The following is a 27,604-nucleotide window of genomic DNA, read 5'->3' as shown; positions in this document are numbered from 1 at the left end:
CATTCTTTTGCTTATATGAGTTATTTCTGTTGCTATTTACTATATTTAGAAATGAAAATTGAGAATTTAAAGTGTCCATTTTTAGTAATTTTAAAAGAACAATGATTAAACCCTTACTTCTTAACTTAAACAACACAGCTTTTAAAAATAACTTCCTAAGACCAACACCAAAAAAAGTCATTGATAAAAGGGCACTGTTTTTCATTTTTGCAAATCTCTTTTAACATCTGGCCTAGTAGGTGGCTGTTGATTCTTCTATCCGCTTCTATATCCATCTTGTCACGCAGCCCAGAACACTCTACAGCACATGCATGGGACAATGAGAAAGCAAAAATACTGTGCTCCTACCAGTGTAAGAATACTAATGGAGCCCCTGAAGGGTACTGGGTGCCTTTACACCACACTTTGGCATATAATTTGCACCCACAGTGCAGAAAATACAGAAAGCTTTTATAAATGTTGATTATATGCAGAGGGTGGCAGATTGGTGATCTGTCAGGCTTTATGTCTCCATGTTGAGCCAGAAGCTAAGTCTAAATACATACTGAAGGGTTTCTATGTTAGAAGCCATGCTCTATGGTGACAGGGCAACTGCTGGCAATCAGGAATACACCTGCACAAAACCAGGGAGTTACAGAGATGCTTCCTTTCACCATCTTGCCAACCATGTATTATAGATCTAAGACAGAGTGTTAAGGCAGACGAAAGAAGCAAAACCTACTCATTAAGATTAGAAAGAAAAAAGGTAATGTGCAGATGATATGGCTGCATATGTAGAAGACCCAAAAGATGCTACATATAAACTACGAGAACAGAAGAGTTGACCATTGTTGCTAAATATGAAAATTAAGATGCAAACCTCAATTTTATTTCTATACACTGCCATTAGAAAGTTGGAAAATACAATTTTTAAATAATATCTTTTGTAAAAGTATCAAAAAACCCAAGAGCCAGCTGGGTGTGGTGGTACACCCATAATTCAGAACTATTGGAGGCTGAGACAGGAGGATAGTAAATTCAAACCAAGCCTGGTTGACTTAGCAAGACCTAGTCTCAAAATAAAAAATAAAAAGGGCTAGATCTATAACTCAAGTGTTAAGGCCCTGGGTTCACTCCTCAGTGCCACAAATAAACAAACAGCCTAAAACAAGTTAGCTTTACATGAAAAATTATAAAATATTATGGAAAGATATAAAAGAAAATCTCAATAATTGGACATATGAATATAATTTCTTATCTATGGTAAGAAAACTAAGTATCATTAAGGTGTAGACTAGTAAAGTTTCATAAAATAACCAAGACAATCGTTAAGAAGGACAGACTTATTAATATGATACTAGAATTATTTTAAGGCTACAACAATGATGGCTAATTGTAGCACGGAAGACAAAGGAAGGTAATAAAGAAACCAGAAACTGACCCAGATATGTAGAAATTTAATGTATGGCAATGTTCGTTGGCGCCACAGGTCAATGATAAAGGGCTAGACTGTGTGTTCCCCCAAAGACTCTTGCACTCACAGGTGGGGCTTTTGAAAAGTAAATGGATTATACAGCTGACTTTGCTGTTGGGAGAGGGAGTCGGGTCAGACCTGGAAGAGGTTATCCCCCTTCCTGGCTCCTCCCTTCACTTGCTGAATTCTGGCCACCATGATGGAAGCAGACACGCCCCTCTGTCATGCAGCTTCTTCTCCGGAGCCAGCTGCCCCTGGACTGAAACTTGATGCCAGGTATTATGTCTCAATTGATGAAGAAAGTGACTAAGACATAGGCTTTTCAATAAATCATGCAGACAGACTTCATGATTCATACTGTTGCCAGGGCCTCCACCAAAAGCTCAATGTAGGCCCTGTCAGAATTCATTTGTCTGCCCACCATCAAAAGTAAGAGAAAAGCTGATAAAAATAGATAATTTAATTTGTTCATAATTTTGCTAAAATGGGAGGGCACCTACTCCAATACCCACTTCCCTAATCCCCAATCTCCCACTCCTAGGGGCAGAAGCAGTCCAATTTATACAAGGAGTAAGTGAAAGCCAGGCAATACGGGGGTCAACTGAGTCAGCCTTCAGCCCACCAAGGACCCAGGAAATGCTCCGTCTTTCTTTCTTGGCTCCAGAGCTGGGCTGGTGGTTTCCTTTCCTCAGCGTGATGCAATTGGATAAATAGCTTATCTATTTATTTTTAAAACACCCTAATTTTTAAAGATCCACTTTAACTTCTCAGTTACAATGTGGAAAACAAGAAAAGGCAGACTAAGATAAAGTAAAATTTTAAGTGCAAACATCAAAATGATATTATAGAAATGTTTAGGAAACAATATAGAACATCTTCATGACTTTGGAACAGAGAAAATACCAAAGGTGCAAACCATAAAGAAAAGACAAGTAACTTCCACATTAAAATGAAGAGCACTATAGAAAAACGAGCAAATGAGTTGAACAGGCAACTCACAGGGGGGAAAAAAATGAAAGGGACAACAATGATCACATGAATACATGATCTCATTAGTACTTAGTGAAAAACACATTATCATGGTTTGTGTCTGGATGTCCCCCCAAAGCCTCATGCAGTCATGGAGTGGGCTTCTAGAATTTATGATTGATTCATGGTCCAATGCTGGGATTATGAGTGTGCTACATCTGCCTTGGGGAGGGTAGTTTGCATACAATAAAAGGGAGGAAAGGGAGCTTTGCTGCTCCACCCTTTCGCTCTTGCTGCTTTTGCTGTTTTATACCACCATAAACTGTAGCCCTCTGCTATGTGCCGCTCTGCCTTGGAGCCAGGCAAATATAGACTAAAACCTCCACAAACTGTGAGCTAACTAAGCCTTTCCTTACTTAATTTGGGGCATCAGGTACTTTGTCCCAGCAACAAGAATAAAGTAACTAAGACACACACACTAAGACAAAGAAAATATTTCATACACCAAATTTGTAAAACTGATCATCACAAGTGTTGACAAGAATATGAAGCACTATACATATGGTAATGTATACTGTTGTAACCAATTTAAGGAAAAAAAAAACTGGTCTCAATAATAATAATGAAGTATGCATGCTCTGTGACCTGAAAAATGTCTTCTATGAGAATATAACCTAGGGCAATTGAAGTACTTATGTATCAGACATAAATAATGCTTACAAAAGGACTAATTGTGATAGAAAAAACGGAAACACTATTTTCTTTGTGTACTGTCCAAAGTATTACACAGCCATGAATAGAGCAGAGCTACCAACAGTAACATAAATGAATCTCAAGTCCCCAAATTATAGATGCTGAATGGCTTAACTTACATGAATTTATCAAATAAATACAAACATATAAACATATGTAATGAAGTTATAAAGAAAAGTAAAGCAATAATAAACACAAATTCACAATACGGTTACCACTGAAATCTTTGGAAGGGAACACTGGTGAAAGGGAACCCAATATCAAGGGATTTTTTTGATTTTATGTGATTTTTAGTAAAATTTTTTATTTACTCAAAATTAACTTTTATAATAAAAGTCTACATAAAAGTGAACCAGCAAATATGAGCTAAAATGTCATATAGTTCAAAAAATTAATAAAAAGTTAATCTAACTAATCTAAAATTTATTATAAAACTTGGTTGTATCTCTGCCAAGTTGTTGTTTTTTTTTTGAATCAGGGTCTCGCTATGTAATTCTGACTGGCTTTAAACTCTCAGTGATGCTTCTGTCTCAGCCTCCTGAGTGCTGGGATTACAGGCATGCACCACCATGTCCAGCTTCTGCCAAATTCTTAATGCAGTGCTTTCCTCCTTCTGAACTATCAGATCACCACATAATAAAAGCAGAACTGAAAACTACCAGTGAATAATCAAAGCACTATGAAATATATCATTATTTATTTCTTGTTCATAGTTAGTTACATGACCTACAGAGACAAAATGTTTCAGTAATAAAGTTTCTGTCATCCCCGGAAAGATATCTGTTTGATCTACTATTTCACAGTAGTCTATCATCTGGTAAGGCATTCAATGTTCCATAAATAGCAGCTCAAAGTCATCACTGGACTGACTTCCAGAGTGAAAACAATGACATTTAAGACTTCCAATTGTTTAAACCATTATTCAAATTCAAAATTATCTTTTCCCTCTGCCAATATACTTCAAAGACGTGAGTCTGAATCCAAAAGACAGACTGTCTGCTGGAAGAAGAATTCTATTCTGGCCTCTCCTAATATTTTAAGACCTAAGATTTCATATACAGACCCACCTACGCCCAGGATTCCACAGCTCAACTGGGTAGACTGCCAAGAACTTGGGCTGAGGAGAATTCAAAAACATAGCATCGTGTTCTGGCCCATCTGACACTGCTTTAGGAAAAACAATTCAGAGTTAGGGGATACCACCTGACACCCTGCAGGCGGGGCAGCCCTGCAGCCGGGGCAGCCCTGCAGCCCACACTGCTGGGTTCCTGAGCCAGAGATGCAGAGTAAGAAGAGATGGAAAGGAAGCCATCTGTCACAAAAGCATCCCCTGCTCTCTAACTTGTCTGCTGTCTTTACAACAAAGCTATTAACGTGAAAGCCTTAAACACAATATTTATTCTGTTAGGAAGAGAGGTTCCACGTCACTTCCCAATCTTAATATAACCCCAGAGATGCTCTCCCTAGATTGTTAATAAAGTCCTCCTCAATTTGCATCTGAGTTCAACAGGATATAAGGTAGTGGCCAAGACAAGTGCATAAATAGACCAACTGTGTCCCCACAGGAGGGCAATCAGCTCAACACTCCTTCAACTGCTTTTGGAATTGTTCCTGTCTTCCTTGCTTTGTGACATGGGCTTTGTGACAATGTCTGATAGGACTGCATTCTTACCTGTTAACCAGCCCCAAATCCAATCCATACTTAAATGCTGGCCCTAAGAAGATGGTGTTCACAGTCCACAACAGGAGTAATCACTGGGAATCAACAGCACATAACACAAACACTCATGAGAACAGACCAGGAAAATCAGGACAGTAGTGCAACAGCTTGAATATAAAGAACACTGTGAAGTCATAGACTTGTTGGGTCGAGATGTTGAATGTGCATACAAGACTATCCACCCTAAACACTGTGTCTACATGACTCGTGCACAAAAGCACTGCATATGGTTAGGAGATAATGAATTATGTAAACAGGGTAAGAGACAGTGTTTTGGTTACTTTTGTTGCTGAGACAAAATACCTGACACCCAGAATTAAGGAAGGAAAGGTTTATTTAGCTCACAGTTTGTGGAGGTTTCAGTCCATAATCACCTGGCTCCAAGGCAGAGTAGCACATGGCAAAGGGCAACAGTTCACGGCGATGGAAAAAAGCAAAAGCAGCAAGAGCAAAAGGGAGGAGTGGCGGCAAGCCTCTTTCCCTCCCTTGTATTATATGCAGGCTTCCCACCCCAGGGCAGGCGTAGCACTCACACTCATAATCCCAGCACTAGACCATGGATCAATCAAAAACTCTAGAAGCCCACCCCATGACTACATGAGGCTTGGGGGGACATCCAGACACAAACCATAACAGTGAGCAAACAGCCACTCTTCCACCTTCCAGGAGGCCTTGGAGCACAGGAAGGGGAACTGCTGCTCCTTCCTGATTAGGCCTAGAATGTCCTCAGAGGCAATTCAATTGCCCACATGTCAAAATGCCGCAAAGGAATATTAACACAAAATGGCCCAGGAGCTCTGCATCGGGAGAGATCCAGTGTGTGACTGATAGAGCCTATGGAACAGCCCTGCATGACCAAAGCAAAAAGATGACGTGGGAGGGAGGCAGGGAGAAAACGAGAGAGAGAGAGAAAGAAAAGAAAGGCAGACAGACTCAGTATTATGGCCCTACACTGATTTTCCCAGACACAAAGCCTGAGATTTTTCATACTGCTAAGAACAGTGAAGCGGGTGCTCCAAATCACAGGTGGAAGGGAGGCCTGAGAACTTGGTGGACCAAACCCTAAAACCTGATGTAAATGCTGAGTACTAACAGGGTTTATCACTTCCCACTCATACACATACACAGCGGCGGCAGCAGCATGCTCCAGTTACTGCAAACCGAAAGAGAACCTGAGAGTTGGTTGTTTTAAGCAGGGCATCGCCTGGCCACACAGCATTAAGTCTGTTTTGTTAGCCTAACGGTAGAAACCCTTTTAAAGAAGGAGCTTCGGCAGGCAGTTAGAGGGGCTTCACAGCGATACTGCAGTTTGGGGCTGAGATTCCAAGGTGCACAGTGAATGACGGAATGTGGCTCCTGAGGTATCAGGCCCGTATTTGGACCCAGCGCCTGGTCAATGTGACGGGCCGTGAGGACACACGAGGCACAGGGAGCAGAGCCAGAGCCTGGAGACATCTGGGGCCTGGACGGAAGCAGCTGCAGAGAGACTGAGCTCTGGAACCCGGCCGCGAGCCAGGAGGAGGCCGCGCACGCCTGCCCCTCTCCAGGGCGGTGGACCGTCCTGCAGCCGCAGTCAGGGGGCTCAGGTTGCGCGGCTCGGAGGGGCCTCACCCTGCCGTGTGGAGCTCAGCAACAGGACAGCAGCCCGGCTGACAGCACTCAGCCCCATCTCAGGCTGCTCACAGGGCTCTGTGACTCCGCGTGCCCGGAGGTGCCTGCGCACCAGGCTGCCAGCCACTGCTCATGCCCGGTGTCCCAGGCTCCAGCTCTGCACCTTTGCTCACCCGCTGTGTGACCCTGTGTGATAGTTAAATGATTACAGGCAATCTCATTGTTCCTGTGGCTCTCGCTCTCTGGCTTGGAGCTGCCATTCCCACCCTGCTCTTCCCAGCAGGGTGGCCAGTGCTGCCACCAGGGGGGCGTGGGCTGTACCCCTTGCTTAGGATTTCCTTCCCAGAGGGAAGCCTGGTCCACAGAGGTTTGGCCTAGAGGGCCTGGAAATCAGGGGATTCACTGAGCAAACTCCCTTCCTGTGGCCAACTCAGGCTGGCTAGTGCCTGAACCAAAGGCTTCACTCACGAGCCTCTCCTGAACGACTCTGCCCAGGTTACGGATAACATCCCCCCCCCTGCGGACACTGCTCTGCTGGTGTCAGCAGTGCCTCTGTGTCCGCTTCCTCCAGTTTTCCTTTTTGGTTGTTCTTCTCTGGTTTTGGTGTCAGGGTAATAATGCCTGCTTCCAGGAATGGCCATGGGAGTATTGCTTCCTTTTCAATTTCATTAAAGAGTTTGAGGAGTAGCAGTGCTAAATCATCTGTAAATTTCTTATAGAACTCAGCGGTAAATCTGTAGGATCTGAATTTTTCTTTGTTGGTAGGTCTTTAATTACATGTTGAATTTCACTGACTGGTATTGGGTTATTTAGGATTTTTATATCTTCTTAATTCAGCTTTGGTAATTCATATGTATTTAGGAATCTGCCCATTTCTTCTGCGTCTTCCATCTTAGCAGAGTACAGGCTTTCTGAAAATAAACATGGAGCCAGGAGTGGTGGTACACACTCTAGAGGCTAAAGCAGAGTCAGAGGTCAGCCTGGGCAATATGGTAGGTTCAAGGTCAGCCTGGAGTACATGGTGAGAATCAGTCCAAATAAATAAACAAACAAATAAATAGAGTAAGACATACAAGAAGGTCAGTTTTCTGGCTCTTCCATTAGCTCAAACTATAGCATGCAGTCTAACGCCCTCCATCAGATAAAAAAATATCCCCGGTAATGTTTTTCTTAAAAAAAGTGTATTTTGTGGAAACCAAGCACGTTCCTTAGGAGGCAGATGGATTAGACTGAAGGTATTATTAGTACTATGTGTCACTTGAAATTCTAAGCTTGAGGCTTTGCAAAATCATCTTTCCACATCTGCTTGAAAATTTCACCAAAATATTACTCCAGAAAATGCTATGGATTCTTTTCTTCCACTTTTCCTCTGGAAAAGTGAGATTTATTGCAAGCAAGCAGAGACTCCATGTGGAACTGTCCTCAGAAGGCAGCAGCAGTACAACAATGGCACCACATGCAGCAGAGACAGTGGCATCAGGGATGAATGACTCCGTGAGGTCCTGACCCACCGCGGGGGTTGCCTGCTCCCCCTTTGGCTGTTCCTGACTAGAATGAAAGCTGGTAACTCATGAATAATGGTTCTTAAAGTGCAAAATCTTAGTGGTACACTTAGGATTCATTCATCTGGGGCATAAAAAAAGGGCAGAATCACAATGAAAAAGTCTACCTAGTATTTATTCAAAACCAGGTAAGGATGCTCCCTATGTTGGTTTTTCTATTAGTACTTGTTGGATTAAGCATGAGTTTTTTAATCCCTGCTTTCATTTATGCAAAGTACAGTAGGCATAGAAGGCCTTCTTGCAAGGCCCACTCTATTAACACTAAACTAAATGGAAACAAACATCACATATTCTCCAAGAGCATCATGAATTAGAGCTTGGAGGAAGCAGTGACGAGTCAGAAATAAAGGTACTTTACTGAAAATCTATTCGTGGCAATTTTATGTCAGTGAGCTCTAGTTCTTACTAAATGACAATTTAATTCAGTAAAGAAACAGGCTGAATAATCATCTAAAATTCTAGTGAAGTGAACTTTTAACAGCATAAAAGTAAAACAGTAGAGAGTAAATGTTATGTTCTTGGAACAAAGTTTAAAAAACTGTTTAGAAACTGCTTGCTCTCTTACACATGCACTATTCATTGCATATGGAAATATACTATAGTCTCTGAATTTAATATTAATTGGTTTTTCTTCTCATTTATTTGATAGCAGTCAGATAACCAAGTAACACCGATATAAAAGCAAGTTCATGCATTAGGTCCATTTAAAAATTAAAGAAAATGAAATGCTAGTGTACGACTACACTGACGTACACAGACTGTTCTAGTCTCAGTAGCTATCACTTTTTGTTGTACATTTAAAGATTCTTGGCACAAAAAAAAGGCTCTTGGCATATAACTCATTCAATTTTCCTAAGCCAGAGTATCAGTGCCCATGTGGTTTGAGATATTCTTTCCATTAGGATATACTTTTTCTTCTGATCATTCCTTTCACTTAATTACAACATTTAACAACTTTATTTTAATTCCCATACACTAGGACACGTAGTGTTGTTACTATTTCTTTTGATTAGAATATCTTTTTCTTAGTTAATTAAAGGCAGGTGTGGTGGCATACGCCTATGATCCCAGCACTCAGGAGGCTGAGGCAGGAGGATCACTGCAAGTTTGAGGCCAACTTGCGCTACATAGTGAGTTCAAGGACAGCCTGAACTACCTGTCTCAAAAAAAAAAAAAAAAAAAAAAAGGTCAATTGGAGAATACATGTAAAATGTAAATTACATCCTAAGATACAGCACTGAACTTTGCTGGGATTTTTTTAAAAAGACACTATATATACTCCAAAATCATTTTGAAAAGGCTAGAGAGTAGTGCAGATGGCTAAAGGAATCTCAAGGCAACGAGCTGACAATTAGGGGAAACTAGCCCCGCCTGGCTGGGTACTCAGGGAAAACTTTCCAGGGCTGGCTTTAGGCAGGATGAATGTGGAAATGAAGATAGTGGCAGACGACAGAGGACCCACGGCCAGCAGGAACACAGGGAGCGTGTTTCAAAAGCAGAGCAGAGTGCTATCTGACTGGAGCAGGCTACTCCTTATGGCAGGAAGGCACCAGGACACGAGAACAAAGCACAGAAAGGCCCACTGGAACTCTGCTGAGAGACTGTTCTAAACCTGACCCCTTGCCTGGTGTCCTAGACCTGGTTTCCACGTTCGTAAGTGTTGACAGCTGACAGTACCTATTTCAAAGAGATCCTTTAATGTTGGAGACCACTATGAAGCGGCTCTGAGTAGAATTTAATATTAACCAATTGGCTTTCCATGTGTGCTTGTGAGCTGCCTGAGGCTTAGGCTCCTTGTCTGAAGATAGGCAGCAGATTCAACGTGAATCTCTATGAGTCACTGGTCCCTACTGAGGCCTGTATTGGCCTGTGAAGCTGTGACACCTCAAAGAACAAGATAAGGCCACAGCTGTGACACCTCAAAGAACAAGATAAGGCCACAGCTGAGGATGGCTGGCTCCAACACCAATTAACTAAAAGGAGATGGCAGCTGCAGGCTCCACACTCCTACAATAAATACCAACCTGAAGATAAGGTAGTTCTCCTGATTGACATAATTTACTACTTGGGAAAATTCTCTCAAGGTCCTGCTCGATTCCTGTGTTTTCTAGAGTATATCCCTCCTTTGTTTGTAAACCAAATAAATATGGGCTGCCCAAAGAAGTCTTTGTCTTAACCCAGAGAATCTGGAAGTCTGTAAGAGAGTTAGACCCTCCTGGAGCCCTATAATCATTTCGATTGTCTCATTTATTTAAGCCTTCGCTGTACACTCTTTTGGGAGACTGCGGGCCTAATCAGCCTGCAGTCACTAAGGGATCTTAACCTGATACTTTAACTATTAAACACTCTTATCACAGTGCTTCGCACACACCAAGCAATAAAAAAAATTTTAGTTTGTTCTTATTATTGGCCACAGTGAGAGGCCTCAATCTACTTCCGTCACCATTAGAGGGATCTTGGTACAGAGTGACAGGACCAAGCACTCACCCAGAAAACAAGGGGCCATCACATCACTCTTTCCAGCAGGAGGAGCCACCCACCTCAATGGGCCCTTCCTTCTCAGCTCAACAGGACCAGTGGAACTGACTTCTCACCCAGTCACACGCCAACACCTGAGCACGTCCAAAACCAGCTCTCAGACCCGAGAAATGTTTCAGGACCTTCACTTATCCGTGCTAGACCTCACAGAACAGTGAACATGGACTTAGGTCAGCAAAGACCTGGATTCAAATACCAGGTCCATCCATGACTCTTGGCAAGTTATTTCCTATGAGTTTAATTTTTTGACATGGAAATGAAGTCAACCTGGATATGTTATGATGAGGCTTAAATGAGATAAAGGAAAGACAAGCAACGAATCATCTAAGACAGGATTCCAGGCACTGTGCATTGTCCAATTAATCCTGCAGACGTTTTGCACATGAGGAAATAAAGGCTTTTAAAAAGGCAGAGTAACTTGTCTGCTCAGTGAGCAAGCATGTGAACGAATTTACCTTTTCGCGTATGTTCTGTGCTGGGGCACTGATGGGAGGAGGGCAAGCCTGACTCCAAGAGCCCACATCTCCCTCAAGTCTCTACCCGCTTCTCAGAACCCGGAGGTGACAGCAGGGGCGAGCCCCGCCCCCAGCCCAGGGTGCTGCTGACCTCACTGTCTCACCCTGAGAATGACTTCCAATTGACATAAAGCCACAATCAAAGGGAAATTTCTAACACCTTCTATGAAGCTACTTATTTATTATCACACTTTTAATACCTAATGCCAAGGAGGTGACAGCCATTTTAGTAGCACTGGGAGGCCACGAGAGTCATGCAGAGATCCCTGCTGCTTGCCATATCGGGTCTGCTTTCCATCTAGAATTAAACACCTTTTAATGAAATCTTCCATCTCGTGAACACATCCTGCCTTCTCCCTCTCCTACATGCAACCTGACAAAATCTGCAATCAGATTGGCTTTCTGCCTCGCTGTGAGCTTGAATTTCTTATGAGCTGGATTTTTTTTAATTTACTCTTCATCAGTCTCCTATTGCTATGCCATCAATAACTTCTCTGTAACAACACATTTGGCTCTTTCCTTCACCTGTTTCAATACTGCTCTGCTCTCTCTATTGTTTTACCTGGAAGCTTCCCATTTCTTTGTTTTGACAATACAAGGTCCCTTTTGTCACTGCAGCTTCCAAAGCACATGAATGCACCTGAAGCTGTTTGCTTATTTTTCTTTGAAGACCTACATCCAGCACTTTACAAAAGAACGTATTTGCTCCCGCTATGACTGCTCAAGTCTGTGTGCCTCTCATCATGCAAGGATCTGCTATTCTCTTTGACAGTGCCCCGGCACAGAACATACCCTAAAAGGTAAATTGGTGCACCTGCTTTCTCACCGAGCAGACAAAAGAAACTACAGTTCCTAATGAGATGCTGCCTTTTGTCTTCTTACATTTTCGTGTATCTTTGACCTTTAGGAAATACCATGGTGATGTCTTCAGGGGTGATTTACTTTTTCTGAAACACCCTGCTGAGTTCACCTGGCTCTAATAAGGCCACAACTCCTTACTAATGTCAAGAATTACAGGATGCTCTCTTTTTTTTCAACTGGGGTCTAGGAGATGCAAGAATTTCTCATGTGGATGAACCTCTGACCCATGCCCTGGATACCGGTCCCTCCATCTTATTTCCTATTGCAGGCTTGGCCTTCCTTGGACTGCAGCAGTGTGTAGACGGCTGACCCATGTACATTTGATGGAAGATCCTAAATTACCATGACAGTTCTACAAACCAAACAGAAAGACATACATATATGAAAATATTTCAGCAAAAGACGCAGGATTTAGTACATTTCCCATGCATTTAATATTGGGCTGCCATCAGCAATTTTTCACCAAGCTCCTTTTTAATTTGCTTTAGTCTCAGTTATTGGTTATTTGGAGTTTTTATTTTCTTCTTTTGCTTGTTAGAACAGAAGCCATGATGATAGATATTTCTAGGCGGGAAGAATTCTTTTGCCTTAAGATATTTATTACCACTTTAAAGTGCACTGTGATTAAAGAGATTCCCTGGGACCTCTGTGGCGGTTCTGACTCTACCTAAGCACAGTCAAAACAATTTCGTGCATCTGTTTGTAGGAGCTCTGCTTTGTGATAGTATTTGGCTTCCACCATAAACATTAGCCTCTTTCAGGCTAGTTAAAAATACCAAAAAATTTAAAACAATCAATCATATACCAACCATGTTCTCAGTCCACCTCCCAACTAAGCCCATGTGAGTCCTGTGAGGATAAGTAAACCCTGGGACACCCCGAACGCTAGACCCTTAAGAAGGCAAGCAACTCTCTAAGTCTTTCAAGGACATGCACTCATCAAACATGGATCAGTCTGTGAAGTTGTAAGATTTCCCACCAAAATCTGCCCAAAGACTGAAGAACAAAGCTGCACGGATGGATTTCCAGGTTCCTATTAGCTGAGTATTTTTTAAATTTTTATTGGTATATATTTGCTGTGCATAATGATTGCTATCCTTCCTGTGTCCTCATTACTGACTCTGTAAAAAGTAATAATGGTCCAAATACACAGAGCTGTCATGCAGGTAAGTTAATGTAACGCAGAGTGGTTAACGCTGTGTGAATACAGTAGGTGTTTAATAAAACGCCTCTGGCCATCCACTACTTTGAGTGATACTATTTAATAAGACATCTCAACACAGAAGTCTGTAGCCACTAAAGAAAAGTGAATGCATTTGTAACTCAGGGACAAAAGCACAAACCCAAGGTGAAGTGAGTACCTAAGCATCTGGCTCGGACAGGGCTCCAAACCTGGAGGTCTGAGCCACCCGGCCCAACAGCAGGGTCACTGCAGGTAATGAAGAGTGTTTTCTATACTCGATCTCTCTGGGTTACCCAGCTCAAAGCACCCCCAGGTCTGTTTGGCCTGTAGGGTTCGGAGATCTTGACAAGAAAAAAACCTGAGGACTGTCTGGGCACATTCTCTTCCCAGTCTCGTAGCTCTTCAGATACGTCCATGTGGGAAATTGACTGTACGACCGGTCTAGGCAGAGGGGAGAGTGTCATTCATGCGGGGCAGGCATGGTCTCACAAAGCAGCCCCTGCACTGGACATCCAGCCACGACCTGCCTCTGGGGAGCCCGAGAGGGGCTGAGACCCAGAGCCGTGTTGAGGCCGGCCGCAGACTACCCTGGACAGCTTCACTGCTCAGGGACAGCGAAAACACGGATGTATGTAGTGTAATCTGTCTCATTTTTCCTCGATATCTTAAATTTCTTAGTAAAAACAAGCAAAAAACAACAGAAAAGTAATTTTTTTGTCTTTAGAAGAAAAGAAATACTCCCTAGTGCGCCACCACCACAGCTAACCTCGGTTTAGTTACACCCACAGCGGACTCCTTCATGGATACGCACTAACTAGGAAGCGTCCTCAGACTAACACAAGGCACGCACATACGCACACGCACGCACACATACATGCGCATGCGCCATCACGCAGGCGTGTCCACGTAAGGTCGTGTCCAGGTACGGAAGTTCCAAGAGACCTCGGAGGATAGACTAATCGGGCGCAGCACTGCAGAGCCTGCTCCTGCTTCTTCGCAGGGCTTTGTCCGACTTCTCTGAAGAGTGCTTACAGGTGAGATGTGATACATCGCCCAGTGCCTCGCTTCAAAGTGAAGGTATCTTTCAGAACAGTGCTGCAGCGGGCATTCTGAAGAGAAGTCCCCTGACCTCCAGTACGACAGTGACACAGCTGCGAGCCAGGCAGAGCAGAGGAAAGCAGCGTGGGCCCCAGGTGCAGCAGAAACTCACCAACAGGTAGGCACTCTGAGGATACTTTTACTTCCCACCACAGGCCTTCCTAGAACGTGCTCACAAATCTCAGTAAAACACTGAAGAGCCTAACTACAACAGCTGGGGAACCTATCTAAGGAGGTCAGCCAAATGTGGGGTCAAATCCGAGCTCTCTCCTCTTCTAGCTGTGTGATGCTGTGCAAATCACGCAACCTCTCTGAGGACATGGTGACAGTGCAGATTGAGCCACGTTCACCTGGAGTTAGGAGAGGCACCCACACTGGCTTCCTTCTACCTCATAATGGAAGAGAGATCATGAACAATGAAGCCACAACTCTGGAGATATTGCAGAGCAGGCCCACAGATGCACTAATGACCACGTACCTACCCTGGGCCCTTCCTCACTGTGGAAAGACTGGGTTAGCACTAATGAGGTGTCTGTGTCTAACCAGGCCTCATGCTAAACTCTACACACACAACTCATGTCCTGTAGGGTCATTATTACTCTAATTCTTTTTTCACACCCGAGGCTTCCCACTTTCTAGCTTATCTGTAGATCTGGAAATCAGCTTCTTCAAGTTTGTAGTACAACTCAGTGAGAAATCTCAGCCCTTACCCACTGTGTGTGACTCCAGGAAGCACGGGCAAGTTCCTAAAACCGGCTCCTGCTGCTTCCTACTCCACCACTCGCTGTTACTAAGGGTTAACAAGGAAGGAAATTCTGGAAGCCCTTTTGAGGGAAATTCCATCAGTACAGCTCTGCAAGTCAACATGCTATTTTCCTTCTGTGAACATTAAACTCTGATTCTTATTACCCAAGCTCCAGAACTCAGAGCCTGACACACACATTGGATCAGAATTTATCTTGGCCAGAGAGAAGTCCTGACAGCTAATCACTGCTGCCTGACACTGAGCTGCACTTGGTGTGACACTGGGGAAAATGGAGTCAATATTAGGGTACACAGCAGCCAATGAATCAAGCCAGAGAAGACATTTACTTTGCATCTGCTCATTTCTTTGCCATGTAGAAAAGCAATTATCTGCTGTACTCAAAATACAACAGCTGCTCGGACATAACACACATAAGCAGAAATGATTTTAATCAGAAACTGGATATCAAAATTATAAACTTAGCATACTGGATGAATAATATGAAGAGGGGATGAACAATATGAAGAGGTTACCAGGTTTCAATTATATTCTGTTCTTTGGAAGACAATTATAAACTGAGGAAGCTTGAATCAATTAAACGTGTGGATAAATGGCAGAGTTCTGCCCTCATGAGGGGCTAAGAAAACAAAGGTACCCTCAAGGTTCCAGTTCACTTTTCTTAAATATAAAATTTCTAGAAAACCATATAATGACAGAACAACAAATGTGTAAAGAAGTTTTCATATAAGGAACAATCTTAACAAACAAAAACTATTTAGCTTTTACAAATATGAGAGATTCACTGATGGTAAAAATCCCTCATCATTATGTCATTCTAAAATTAAAATACTATCAAATGGTTTGAATCATCCAATCTTCACATCTGAATAATATGTCCCACTGGACTCAGGATCAGACTTTGCAGCAGAGGAATCTGTTCAGGTAAGTGCAGCACTGCTCTGTTACCGTCACCTGGAATCCAAGTCCCAGTGTGCTCCAACTTCTCCCACGACAGGCCTCCTGGCCACATCTCCCACAAGCACTTGCTGAGCCCCCAGGTGTATACCATCACACATACACACACCCCATCTCTCTCTCTGCTGCTGCAAACCCCTCCCCCATCCCATGCTTTCTGCCTCCTGAGCTCTTTGAGCTTAAGTCTCACCTGTTAAGACCCAGCTTAAGCCAAACTTCCCTGCTGGCTGAGATCTGAGACCTCTGGATCTCCCACATTTCTACCACTGCGCTTGCCCTTCTCAGGGGAATTCCTTTTCACTTGTGTCATTTCCTCACCAACATGAAAGTAAATCCTTGCTGGTGCAATCGGAACCTTCTGATTGAGAATTTGGAGACAGGATACAGTAATTCTAGTCTATCTCTCTCAGAGAGCTGAGGTGGTAGGCTGACTGAAGCTAGAATTGAGGCAGATCTCCACTCACCTAATTAAGAAAGCCAGTTTTAAAGTGAGGAAGAAAGGAAAATATACATTTTTTAAAATAAATCCAAAAGAGAGACTCTAAATCCCTGAAGAGTCAAAACGTAAGTAAATATATTGACCTTGCTAGATCCTAAGAAAGCAGCTTCAGTATCTGTCCTTGGGTAAGACCAGATTTGAGAGTCTCTGCCCAATTTGCCTAAACAAGTTTTTAAAAAGTTTTGTTTTTCATAGACAAATGACCCCTAAAACATTTGTATGCCATGAATATTTCATAAATGCTTCTAAGCAAGGGCTGGGGATGAATGGAGTGGTAGAGCATGTGCAAGGCCTTGGATTCAATCCCCCATCCCAAAAAAAGTTTATTTTAAAAATTTAATAATCTAATGAATGAATGAACTGCTTGGAAGTCAGTTTGCAAAGATATAGCACTGCCTAACTCTATGAAGTTTAAAGGTGCCACACAATTGGTCTTTAAGAAAGTTAATCTTTCTGATAGTAACATTTCCATCAATACTTTATTAGGGTTTTGGGTTTTTAAGTTTGTTTGTTTTCTAGGATTTTGGTACTAGGCATCAAACCCAAGAAATGTTGAGCTTACTCCCAGGCCCTTTTTTTATTTTGGGGACCAAGTCTTGCCAAGTTTCCCAGTCTGGCCTCAAACTCAGAATCCTCTTGCTTCAGCCTCTCAAGTACCTGGGTTTACAGGAGTGCGCCACCATGCACACTGGGGTACATCAATACACTTGACCTAGTTCCACAGATTTAGGTAGTCAAGAATCTAAGGTGGAAAAGAAAAAGAGAAAAATAAGAAAACAGACACTAGCCTGCTGTTTCCCGCAGCATGTTTTGTCACTCACTGTGTCACTGTGACATCTCATTAGGGACAGGCATCACCTCTGCACAGCCCCCACCTGTCCACAAGCCAAGGAGGACTACAATTAAAGCCGACTGAAAACGATACAGTTTCATGTGAGCTGAAAAAAACAGACCTTAGCAAGAGTACCTCCCCACCCCCACTACCTGGCATGGCCTCCACACAGATGCAGGCAGCTGATCCAGGAGCACCAGTGAAGCAGAAGCCAAGCAAGCCCAGCCCAGCTTCCCTGGCCAGACTCCTCCCATGCTGTCTCTCGTTTCTTTATCTCCAGTGCAAAGCAGGGTATAGCTATTCTCTTCCAAAACATAAAACAAAAACTAATCAGCAACTCTGCACTGTTCAGGTTTTTCATAAACAGCCATAAGGGGCAATAACGAGAGCTTTATGTTCCAGCCATTCTGTTCCCCTGGCATCGACTGTAATCACACCGGTACAGTCTGCCTGTAAAGGGCTGGAGCCTGGCGCCCATCTCAGCTACCTGCAAGGAAGGTTTACCTGCAAAAGCAAGCTGCCTGAAGAAACACAACTTCTCCCTGACTGCAATGACAGCCCAAACTGCAGTTTTTTAACTAGAGACTACTTTTTGAATCTAACCTTTTCTTCATCATAACTGCAGTATGGATCATCATTCCTTCCAAAGTCACACTCCTTTGACATCACGAAGACAAACCACTTAAGGGAGCCAAATGAAAGTATGAACAAAAATCTATGGGAAAGACTCAACCATCAGGAGCAAAACATTCCAAAGCTGAAATGTCCTGCTCAGTTATCATACACCCAGGACATGTCTATCTGTTAATACAAAACCAAATAATACTCCTTTCCTCCACACAGCTTTGGCTCGTCATTTGGGTTATTTGTTTGATTTTTTTTTTCCAATTATGAGATATTAATTGCCATCACTCCTAAAAATCCATGCTTATATTTCCTCTAAGTACTTTACCAATATTTGTATGGGTTAAGTCACTAAGGGAAAATCTTTAATGCTGGCCCCCTCCTGGAGACAGGAGCTTTAGGTGATGTCAAAATCAATATGCATTTTCAGCTTATATATAAAGTAATAAAGATCATGGTCTGAATAATATGACTAACATTAAAAATGCATAAATCCATAACATAGGGAACATCTTCCTATGTGGTTATTAGGTCATCTATCTAAAAAATAATTATGTCTTTATTTGACTTTCAACCTAATGAGTTTATTAAAGTGATGTTTTATTCAACAGTAATTCTAACTACACCAAAAATTTTAATTAAAAAAATCAACTGCTCATTTCAGAAGCACCCAGCAGAAGCTAAGAATAAATATGAATTCTGAGACAGTTGATAATGAGGACAGAATTCATCACAAGAACTAAGTTCTCTCATAGCATCCTATCACCTTGCTATCTGATGCACCGCCATCATGGCTACAGGAATGTTTTCCTTTTCTTTACTTTTCTCTCTTTCTTTCTTTTTTTTGTTGAGACAGGGTCTTGCTATAGTCCAGGCTGGTCTTGAATTTGAAGCAGTCCTCCTGCCCCAGCCTCCCAGGTGCTGGGCTTTCAATATGCACCACCTTGCCCAGCAGTTGTGTTTTTCTTTTATAATCTATTTCTCTCTTAAATACTATAAGCTTGTATAGGAAAAATAACCAAGCATTGTACACAATTCAAACCAAGACCACAATTTTCCTTCCCAAATGCTGTCTCCTGCTATGTACACTGCTTACCTCCCAGGTTTTTGTATGAAGTAAAAGTGAATGCTAGATTTAACACTTCCAACATGGTTTCTGAACATTGCTAAGTGCTACAATGATACCCTAACGCGGATCCTGGTGAAAAGCATGATCAGGATGCTTGCTTCTTTGTAAACTATAAGACAATTTGCAGTCCTACAATCCCGTCTTCCTTCTGCTGGACTAAATGTAAATGTCTTTGCAAATTCTTCTTGAATTTTTTTGAACATTTCCTTCAAGCTGCGTATATCTTTAGGATTCTGCCACATTAAATCAACACTGTAGAGCAGCAGATCAAAATGTGTGCCAGACAATTTCTGGGGCAAGAACCTGGAAATCCCACCAAATTACCTGACAGCACCATGATCTATTACCTGGCACAGAATTTCGTTCTCACGAAGAGATTATTTATATCTCCCTGGAGTGTTTACAATGTTAAGATGAACAGACACTGAATTTATTACAATCACCCCAACCTCTCAGCAGCCTACATTTAAAAAGAGAGACAGAAGGGAAAAGAAATTAAGGTGGACAGCAGCAGCGTTAACTAAAAGAGCAAAGAAAGCAGCAAACTCCCTGTAACACCCTCAGAGCTCTTGATGAGTTGTCCAAGAGGGAGAGCTGCTTGGGGGCCTTGAAGTCACAGCTGCCACCCGCTTAACCACATGGGCCGGAAGCTGAGTACCCAGATGGGGGCTGTGGAGCTGACAGGGAAGCATGAGACCTGGGGTCTTCCAAGGGCTGCTCCAACAGTGACAGAATTGCACGCCAACCAGAAATGCCTACATCCTGATAGTTTTCCCTTTCAATGTATGTCCCTGTACATCCAGTTGGAAGCAGATGCCTGAGTTTGACTGCATTACACTGAGAAAGGAAAGAACTCATCATCCACTGACTGGAATGCACAGGGGTTTAAGGACTGCCAAGAAATGGTACCCAATCAAGATGAAGCAGAATCAACCAGGGACTGTCAGCAGTTAGAAACTCTACCAACTGCTATCCATAAATTAAAAGGAATTTTGCTTCCTTAGCATGTGATTTATTTGGGAGAAGCTTTTAGTGCTAACTTCTGAATGAAGCCAAAATGATCTATTCTTGTGCTTAGCTCAGTTCAAGAACCAAAGCCGAATTCAGCAAGCTTTCCTATGAATGCATCAAGGTCAGCACAGCCTTAGCGCACACACGCTCTGGTCTGGTTCCACAGGAGGAACATGACTCGCTGATGATTAGGACACAGCAAAGGAAGGGAAAGCCTGTTTTCAAATTCTGCATCCAAAAGGAAGTACTTCTGTAGTAAGTTCCATATTTGAGGAAAATGACTTTAAAGGAGCTTAGGGGAGCCAGCTTGAGAAAGTCAGCACATCGAAGAATATGAAACACACACAGCGACACTGTCCCAAAACAGTTCATAACTAAGAAGCCTCTTAACACTGCCAGTTTATGTTTAAGTAATGATTTAGTTAATTTTTTATTTTTTGAAACATTTCTCACCATTCCTATCAGTTTTCTATAGGGAACAACACCACCTGCTCCTCCTTCCCACCAAAGCACCTTTCTCCACAGCGGACAACCAACCGCCTGCACCAACCGCAGCACCGTCGCACTCACTGAGCCGCCTGCTGCCCAGCATCCTGACAAGTGCAAAACCTCCGCAAGCCACAGCAGCGCACCAGCTCGAGAGATCAACCAACTATGGAAACTCCTGGCGTGCACTGGGACAAAGTGCAGAAAAGGCTATCATTTCTGATACTGTGTCCATATAATAGCAGCCTAGACATAAACAGGTTCTGGTGGGTAGTAAGTAACCCATTACTGTGACTTACGCTGGTTGGCTTTGGGCAGTGTCATCACGTGATACAGTCAAAGCCATGCTGCTTCTGTCTACCACCAACACACGTCACCGCCATTTAAAGACAGAAGCATTTATACCACTGAAGAGAGCTAACTCCAAACGTGCAAAATGTGCCCAGCTCACCTTTAAATGAGGTAAAGTGAGGAAGAAGCTATGAACAGCAATTTAAGTTTTGCAAAATTTCTTTAAAATGAGGTTTTGGTTAACATGTTTCTCTGGTATGTTGTGTTCTTGACAAAACATTCATCATTAAAGTTTATACTTTCAATAAGAGATTATAAAGTAAGCTATTATATAAATATGAACCCACAAATTTCACTTTTAACTACTGGACACACTTTTGTGTAGACCCATACCTTAACTCTATACCTCTTTTGCAGAGTCATTTCATTATGTGAAGTAGCAGCTGAAGGAGAATGAAATGGGCTCATTGGAGGTCAGTCAACGCAGCCAGCATATGCGACAGAGAGAAAGAGACGCCATCGTTACTCATCGGTAACAGAGGCTTCTAACGCCAAATTTTTCTGTCACTGAAAATCTATCTTCACGCACTCAGAGTTACTCTCAAAGCTGCTATGAGGCTGTTAATAATGATCTCAAACACATTCGCCCTCCTCATAGACTCATATGTGTGGCATAAAAGTTCAAAAGTCTACCTCAGGAGTTTAATTTGTGCAGTGTTCGTTCTTGGGGAGAAAGAGTGCAATGTAAGGTCTGCAGAAATAAAGCATTAAAATGACCCTTAAAGGATGAGTTCCTCATTTCATCAGGAAAGGTCAAAATATTTCTATGCCTTTCCAAGTCCCCTGAATTGAATTACCTTACAGTTGCATTTTAGTGCCCAAGTCCTCTCATGCTGAACCTGAGTTTCTTGATTTGCATCGTTATGTTCAAGCTGTTTATAAGAAAAACTTCCCAGATCTACTGGAGTGAAAACCTGACCACTGTCTGACCCAGAAAGGCAGAAGATGAGCTCATTTTTAAGTAAAACTGTCATGATCATCATTCAGCTAAGTTCTGACGACAGGGGTTTATTCTCTGTCACAGCCTTAGCATCACAAACTGCTCCTGGCACACAGAGAAGGTGCTTAGTAAACACTGCCAACTCATTCAGTTGTCAGATCCTAGAATAGATGCTTCAGGGTAGCAGGGTAGCAGGGAACATGCAAGAATGTATTGTCCTCAACACCTACTATAGCCATTGTTATTTATAGCTGATATATATCAGGTACATACATGAGGAATAAAGGTTAAGATTTCACTTGGAAATCACTGGGCTTTCTAGTGGGAAAGAGAAAACATCCACGTGTTTATGATTTTGATATTTTGAAGAGGACAGGGGAAGGGATATGTACACAGAAAACATTTCTATTTCACATAGAGAAATTCAGTAAAAGGTTGTAGCAACGGAAACAGTATCTCCGTCTAAGCTGTGTGCCCTCAGTTCCAGGTTTTCTTACACGTTCCCCCAGAAGACAAGCACTCAGTCATACATGAAAACAGTGCACCTGGCCTGCAGTGGGGTTTTCCCTGATTTGACTTTTCCCCAGTGTTAGCTAATTTCTGGAAATACTTTGCCAGACACTGTTTAGCCTAAGTTTTTTGGTCAGCCTCACACCCATGCACGTACTACAAAAACTCCTTGTGGAGCCGCGCAAGAAAGATCGCGCCAACTCCCCGCTTCCCCTCTACTAGCAGGCCCACCGCCTACCCACGCAGTCTGCACAGCTCGTGGACAGTGTCCACAACACGAGTGAACACTGACAGCAGGACGGCGCTGTGTGTGGGTCTGCCTGCGCACCTGCTCTCAATCCCGCAGCCAGCCTGGAGGAGTGTGCTGCGCTTAGGTTCAGAGATCAAAACAACTCGTCCAGATCAAGTAGGAGAAGGAGCTGGAGCCAGGATTCAAGCGCTCTACAGTCACTTCAGAAGTGGGCGGCCACTGCCATGTTGAACTCGTATTTTCTTTACCTGATCGTCTTATGACAAAAGCACAGGTGCAGTTTTCAAAGCCAATGTGAATACTAATCAGATCTATAGTCAATGCATGACAGCTTCTCTTCCCCAGGAGAAGAAAGGGTCCTTGCCACGGACAAACCATCTCAATGAGAACCTGGCCCTGCCACAACTCTCTGACTCTCACACTTTCCTCAGCTGACTCAGGTATCCACACCCATCTGCTCCCCAGTTTGGTGTGGCGGCACCAACATCCAAGCAGGTCGAGAGGTGCCTCATTTGTCATCACACAGATCACTGCAGGAATCTTTCTACTCCTGGAGGACTCAAAGGGAGGACGCCAGCTCCACAGGCAATGACAGAAGTGTCCTGCCTCCTCGCCAAGTCCTCCCCCGGTGACTAGGACTTCAGAGCTTGGTGTGCAGGCAGAGCACAGGCGTGGAGCTGCACAGCCTGGCTGCAGCCCTGGCCCACCGCATGCCCCCAGGTGAGCGCGGACAAAGTGTGCCACACCCAACTGGGGAGCAGATGGGTGTGGATACCTGAGTCAGCTGAGGGAAGAGATGCTCCCTTCCCTCCCGCAGCAGGCACTGTGATGCTGCACTGCACAACACAGCAGACGGCGACCACACAAGTTCCCTCCGCTCTCCTGAAGGGCCTTCCTGACCTGCACCCTGGAGCTGACGAGCAGTGGCTTACAACAGCTGACTGTTCAACCCACACGAATTTTGCTAGCCAGTTACTAAAACCGACCATTACTGAGAATTAAATGATATAAGCTTAAACATAAAGTGCATTGAAGGCAAATGTAGTAAGTGCTCAAAGCTCACCGTCTCCAACTTAGTTTACTTCACCTGCCATTATTCCTGTCTACGGTGTCTGCCTCCTGGACACTACACAGAGGCAGGTGCCAGCCCCCTTACCCCCGGTCAGTGTCACACCTGGGCTTGACATCAGCCACAACTGGAGCTTTTACATGAAACTGGCAGATGCTTAAAGCAGGTTTCGTCTTTGGAGAGCCAGTTACTAAACGGGGAGTAACAGTATACCACGGTGCTGGTGTTTCCTCTTATTTCACCTTACCCTCCGTTCCAGCAGCTTCACTTCTCAGTTAATCTTCACATGCACATGTGTGCACCTGCGTGTGCACACACGTACACAGCCATACAATTTTAAATAAGAAAGCTAACCTCCTCTAGTTAACATCTTTTCTCCCTGTTACTTCATTACCAAATTAACTGAAAATATTTTACCTATGCTTAATTCTAACACTTTCTTTCCTATGACCCAGCCATTACTTTACTCACTTCACAAACAATTAAGTAACTGCTGTTAGCCAGGTGCTATGCTGGGAACTGGGATCCAACCCCAAGCAAACTCGGCGAAGCCCCACCTCCACGGGTCCACAGTCACAGTGTAACTTCAGCGCCGCCCTGAGTCTCCAACCACCAGCAAGTCCTGCTGGCCGCGCATCCGAAACACGCCCCACTGCACGCTGCATCTGAGTCTGTGCCCCCTCGGCCAAAGCCCTTTCTCCCCGCACTCTCGTCAACCATCCCAGCCCTTTTCCTTTCTTTGCTCTTGCCCCCCAAGTCCATACTCCCAGAAGCTGCTCCTTCCTTAGCCCACCCACGGTATGGAGGCAGGGAGGGAGGAAAGAAAAACAAGCGGCAGCAGAGGATGCTGGCTTCGCGCCTTGGTTCTCAGGGACCACAGGCAGCACTAGGCAATGAGGATATGAGGACATGCACAGCTGAGTAAGCCAGCCCAATACCTCATCAGGGACCACGCAGCTCGCGGAGACACTGAGATGCCACTGCTCTTGGGTTCTGGTGGCAGCGCGGGGTGACAGCCACCCCAAGCTCCTCTGTGGGGCATCCGCTGCTTCCCGTTCTCCTGCTGAGCATGGCCTGGAGGGGAGGCTGGCTGGGGGCCCCCAGGGTGCCTCGGGCTGCGCTGATGGAGGACCCCATTGCTCCTACATGCACACAATGGGGAGAAAACAAGATCAAACAGAATGACAAGGCAGCCGAGAGCCAAGCCCCTACCCTGCCCAGCCCTGAGTCTTGCTCCCAGAAGCAGCCACCCGCTCAGTTCTTCCAGCCCTGTGTTCCTGGTATTTACTAATACAGTATTTCTTGTGCTCAGTTTTAGAACTTATCACACTGACTTCCTGCTGCAGAAGATTGGAGCTTGGTCCTTAGCTGGTCTCCAACACGCACACGCACGTACACACACACATATCCCTCACCTTTCAGCTACAGTTTTCTCATAGTATTTGGCTGATATGGTCCTCAGGATTCACACTATGATGGTCTTGTTAAACTGTTCATTCGTGGGCCATCCAATGGACTCTAATTACATTTTTCTATTATGAGCCCTCTGAGAATTAGAATTCATAACCACCTGATGGGCAAAAATAACGCAAGTTCGATACTAACAAATGATGGCAAGAGTGTGGAACACAGGCAACAATCTCACTGACTGCTGCAGCCACGTCGGAAGCAGCAACACAGGCAACAGTCCAGGAACCTGCATTCGCCTGTGCCTGGCAGCTCCAGAGCCTTCGAGAACCCCTGAGAACCTTGTGGATGTGCACAGCATGCGCACGAAAACTCTCCATGCAACACAGTTTATAATAGCAAAACAATGGGGAAATAAGCTGAACTGCAAACCGTGAGGAATGGATAAACTATATAAGGCAGTTAAAAGGAACAAAATATAGCTGTCATATCAATGATGCATCTCAAAAGCCCAATGTTAAATGGAAAAAAAAGAACAGTAATAAGTTATGTGAAGTGTGAAAATATGTAAAATATTACTACTTGATATTCACTGGTGTATACACGTGAAGTAACGCCATGGAGATGCAAAACACCAAGCTCAGCTGAGGTTATCTCTAGCAAAAGAATGAAGGGACTAGGGTCAGAAGCGTCATTTTCTACATGTTGGAAATCATATCCCAATCTTTAAAAGAAGAAAGAAAAAGAGGAAGCTGACTTTAAGAAGCTAATCTTCCCTTAAATGTTCCCTCCTAAAAATGACGTCAAATGAAAGAAAACTCGCTCCACTCAGGTGAGCCATTCTTAAATGCAGGAATAAATGGCTCTTCTGACAGGCAAGTGCTTCCAACATCAGTTTCTATGGCTGCCGCTTCCCTGCCGCCTGGAAGGTACAAGGGAAGATCTTAGGAACCACCGAATGCTACAATGTGTCCTCTAAAACAAAATACAGTGTGTGGATCAGTCCAGAGCCTCAAATCAGTGAACTTCCCAAAGGGTTCACGACTCCCCAGAGGCTTGCAAGCTGTAAGCACGTCTCACTCGTCATGGTGCCAAAGAGCAGATGTCCAAAGGCTCAGAACCTCTAAGCTAGTCTGTGCCACGTCGCACAGCCACCAAGTCCCTGACCTGAGCCCTCCCAGCAGTGTTCATGGGTAATACGCGGGTGCCGAAAGGACGGGGTCCACATTCTGGTTACAGCCAGACTAGGTGACTGAGGGGAGGGGCTTTCTGCACCTGTGACACAAAGGCCAGCTGTTGTGCTCACACGGGTTGGCATAGCGCCAGGCGCACGGTCAGTACTAAGGGACACACAGCCTTCGGGGCCGAGTCTCCAAATTCTACAATCCCCACTCCTGCCTCCATCTTCACAGCTGTCAACAAGTACCAGGTCACTATGGGAGATGACACCCCCAGTGCCCTCTCTGCTCACCGGGGGAGGGAGGCGTCTCAGTCCTGTACCTGTCAGGGCACAGAATGAGCTGTGTGAACGGGTGGACACAGGGTTGAGGGAAAGAAGGAAGGTCGCCACTCATGCTGCGTGATAGGTATGAGGGCTGAGAGTTTCTAAAAATGAGCTGTAAGACTTCTAAATCACTTATCAACAAAGTCACTCCTCCCATTAAACTACCAGTACTTTAGTAAGATAAAAGTAAGAAACATTAAAGAGAGAACTACTCTTTTGGGGGAGGAGAGAGGAAGTACTGGGGATGGAACCCAGGGCATTCTCACTGAGCTTCATCCCGTCTTATTTTTTTTTTTTTTAATTTTGAAAATAAGGTCTCACTAAGTCATTAAGTTGCCAAGGCTGGACTCAAATGTTCAATCCTCCTGCCTCAGCCTCCCAGGGTGCACCCAACCAATTATCCTCAACTCAACAGTGACAGAGTAAGAAGGGAGAAAGGATTGCAGGCAGCGGTGAGCTGGAGAGTGCCAGGCCCAGACATAACTTCAGCAATGACATCAAGACAACTGCAGACAGGACAGGTGGCAGGTGCACCCGCAGTCAGCTGTCCTGTCCGGCTGCCGCCATGCAGGCAAAGCAGAAGGAAGCCAGGAAGCACAGACAAGGTGGCTGAGAGAAGGCAGTGGGAAGCTAGAAGGGCTTGCAGGTTGTTCTCTAACAGCAAGGCTGGCAACGCAGCAGACAGCTTTAGCCTCTGTCCATCTGCTAAGAGCGAGGGGAGGGCCTCCGGCTCCGGGCTGCCTTGGCAGAGCTTGGGTCAGGGAGCTAACCGGGCTCCTTCCACCCACCTCCCTCTGCAACTTGCAGGGTGCAGCAGAGCACCCGCTATTTCAGTTATCTCCAAGCATCACATCCCAGGCAGGAAAGTGATCAGAATTTAATGACTCAGCCTATCCCACACAACAGCACTGCTATTTTTTTTTTTTTTTTTTTTTGGTTTTTCTCTGGTACCGGGAATCGAACTCACGACCTTGTGCTTGCCAGGCAGGCGATGTGCCACTGAGCTAAA

General features: G+C 44.1%; 1 protein-coding gene across 1 annotated transcript in view; it reads right to left on the bottom strand.

Moving 5' to 3' along the window:
• Positions 1-27,604, bottom strand: part of Tmtc1 (transmembrane and tetratricopeptide repeat containing 1) — a 253,886-nt gene that overhangs the window by 182,932 nt on the left and 43,350 nt on the right. Inside the window, exon 7 of the mRNA XM_013505922.1 lies at positions 24,623-24,826. Within this exon, the coding sequence (XP_013361376.1) occupies positions 24,623-24,826 (204 nt within the window). The remainder of the gene's footprint in view (positions 1-24,622; positions 24,827-27,604) is intronic.

The sequence above is a fragment of the Chinchilla lanigera genome, unplaced genomic scaffold (assembly GCF_000276665.1).
Source record: "Chinchilla lanigera isolate Chin_1 unplaced genomic scaffold, ChiLan1.0 scaffold00104, whole genome shotgun sequence".
Lineage (NCBI taxonomy): Eukaryota > Metazoa > Chordata > Mammalia > Rodentia > Chinchillidae > Chinchilla > Chinchilla lanigera.
Note: the sequence above shows the minus strand (reverse complement) of the source record. Positions and strands in the feature narration are given on the sequence as shown.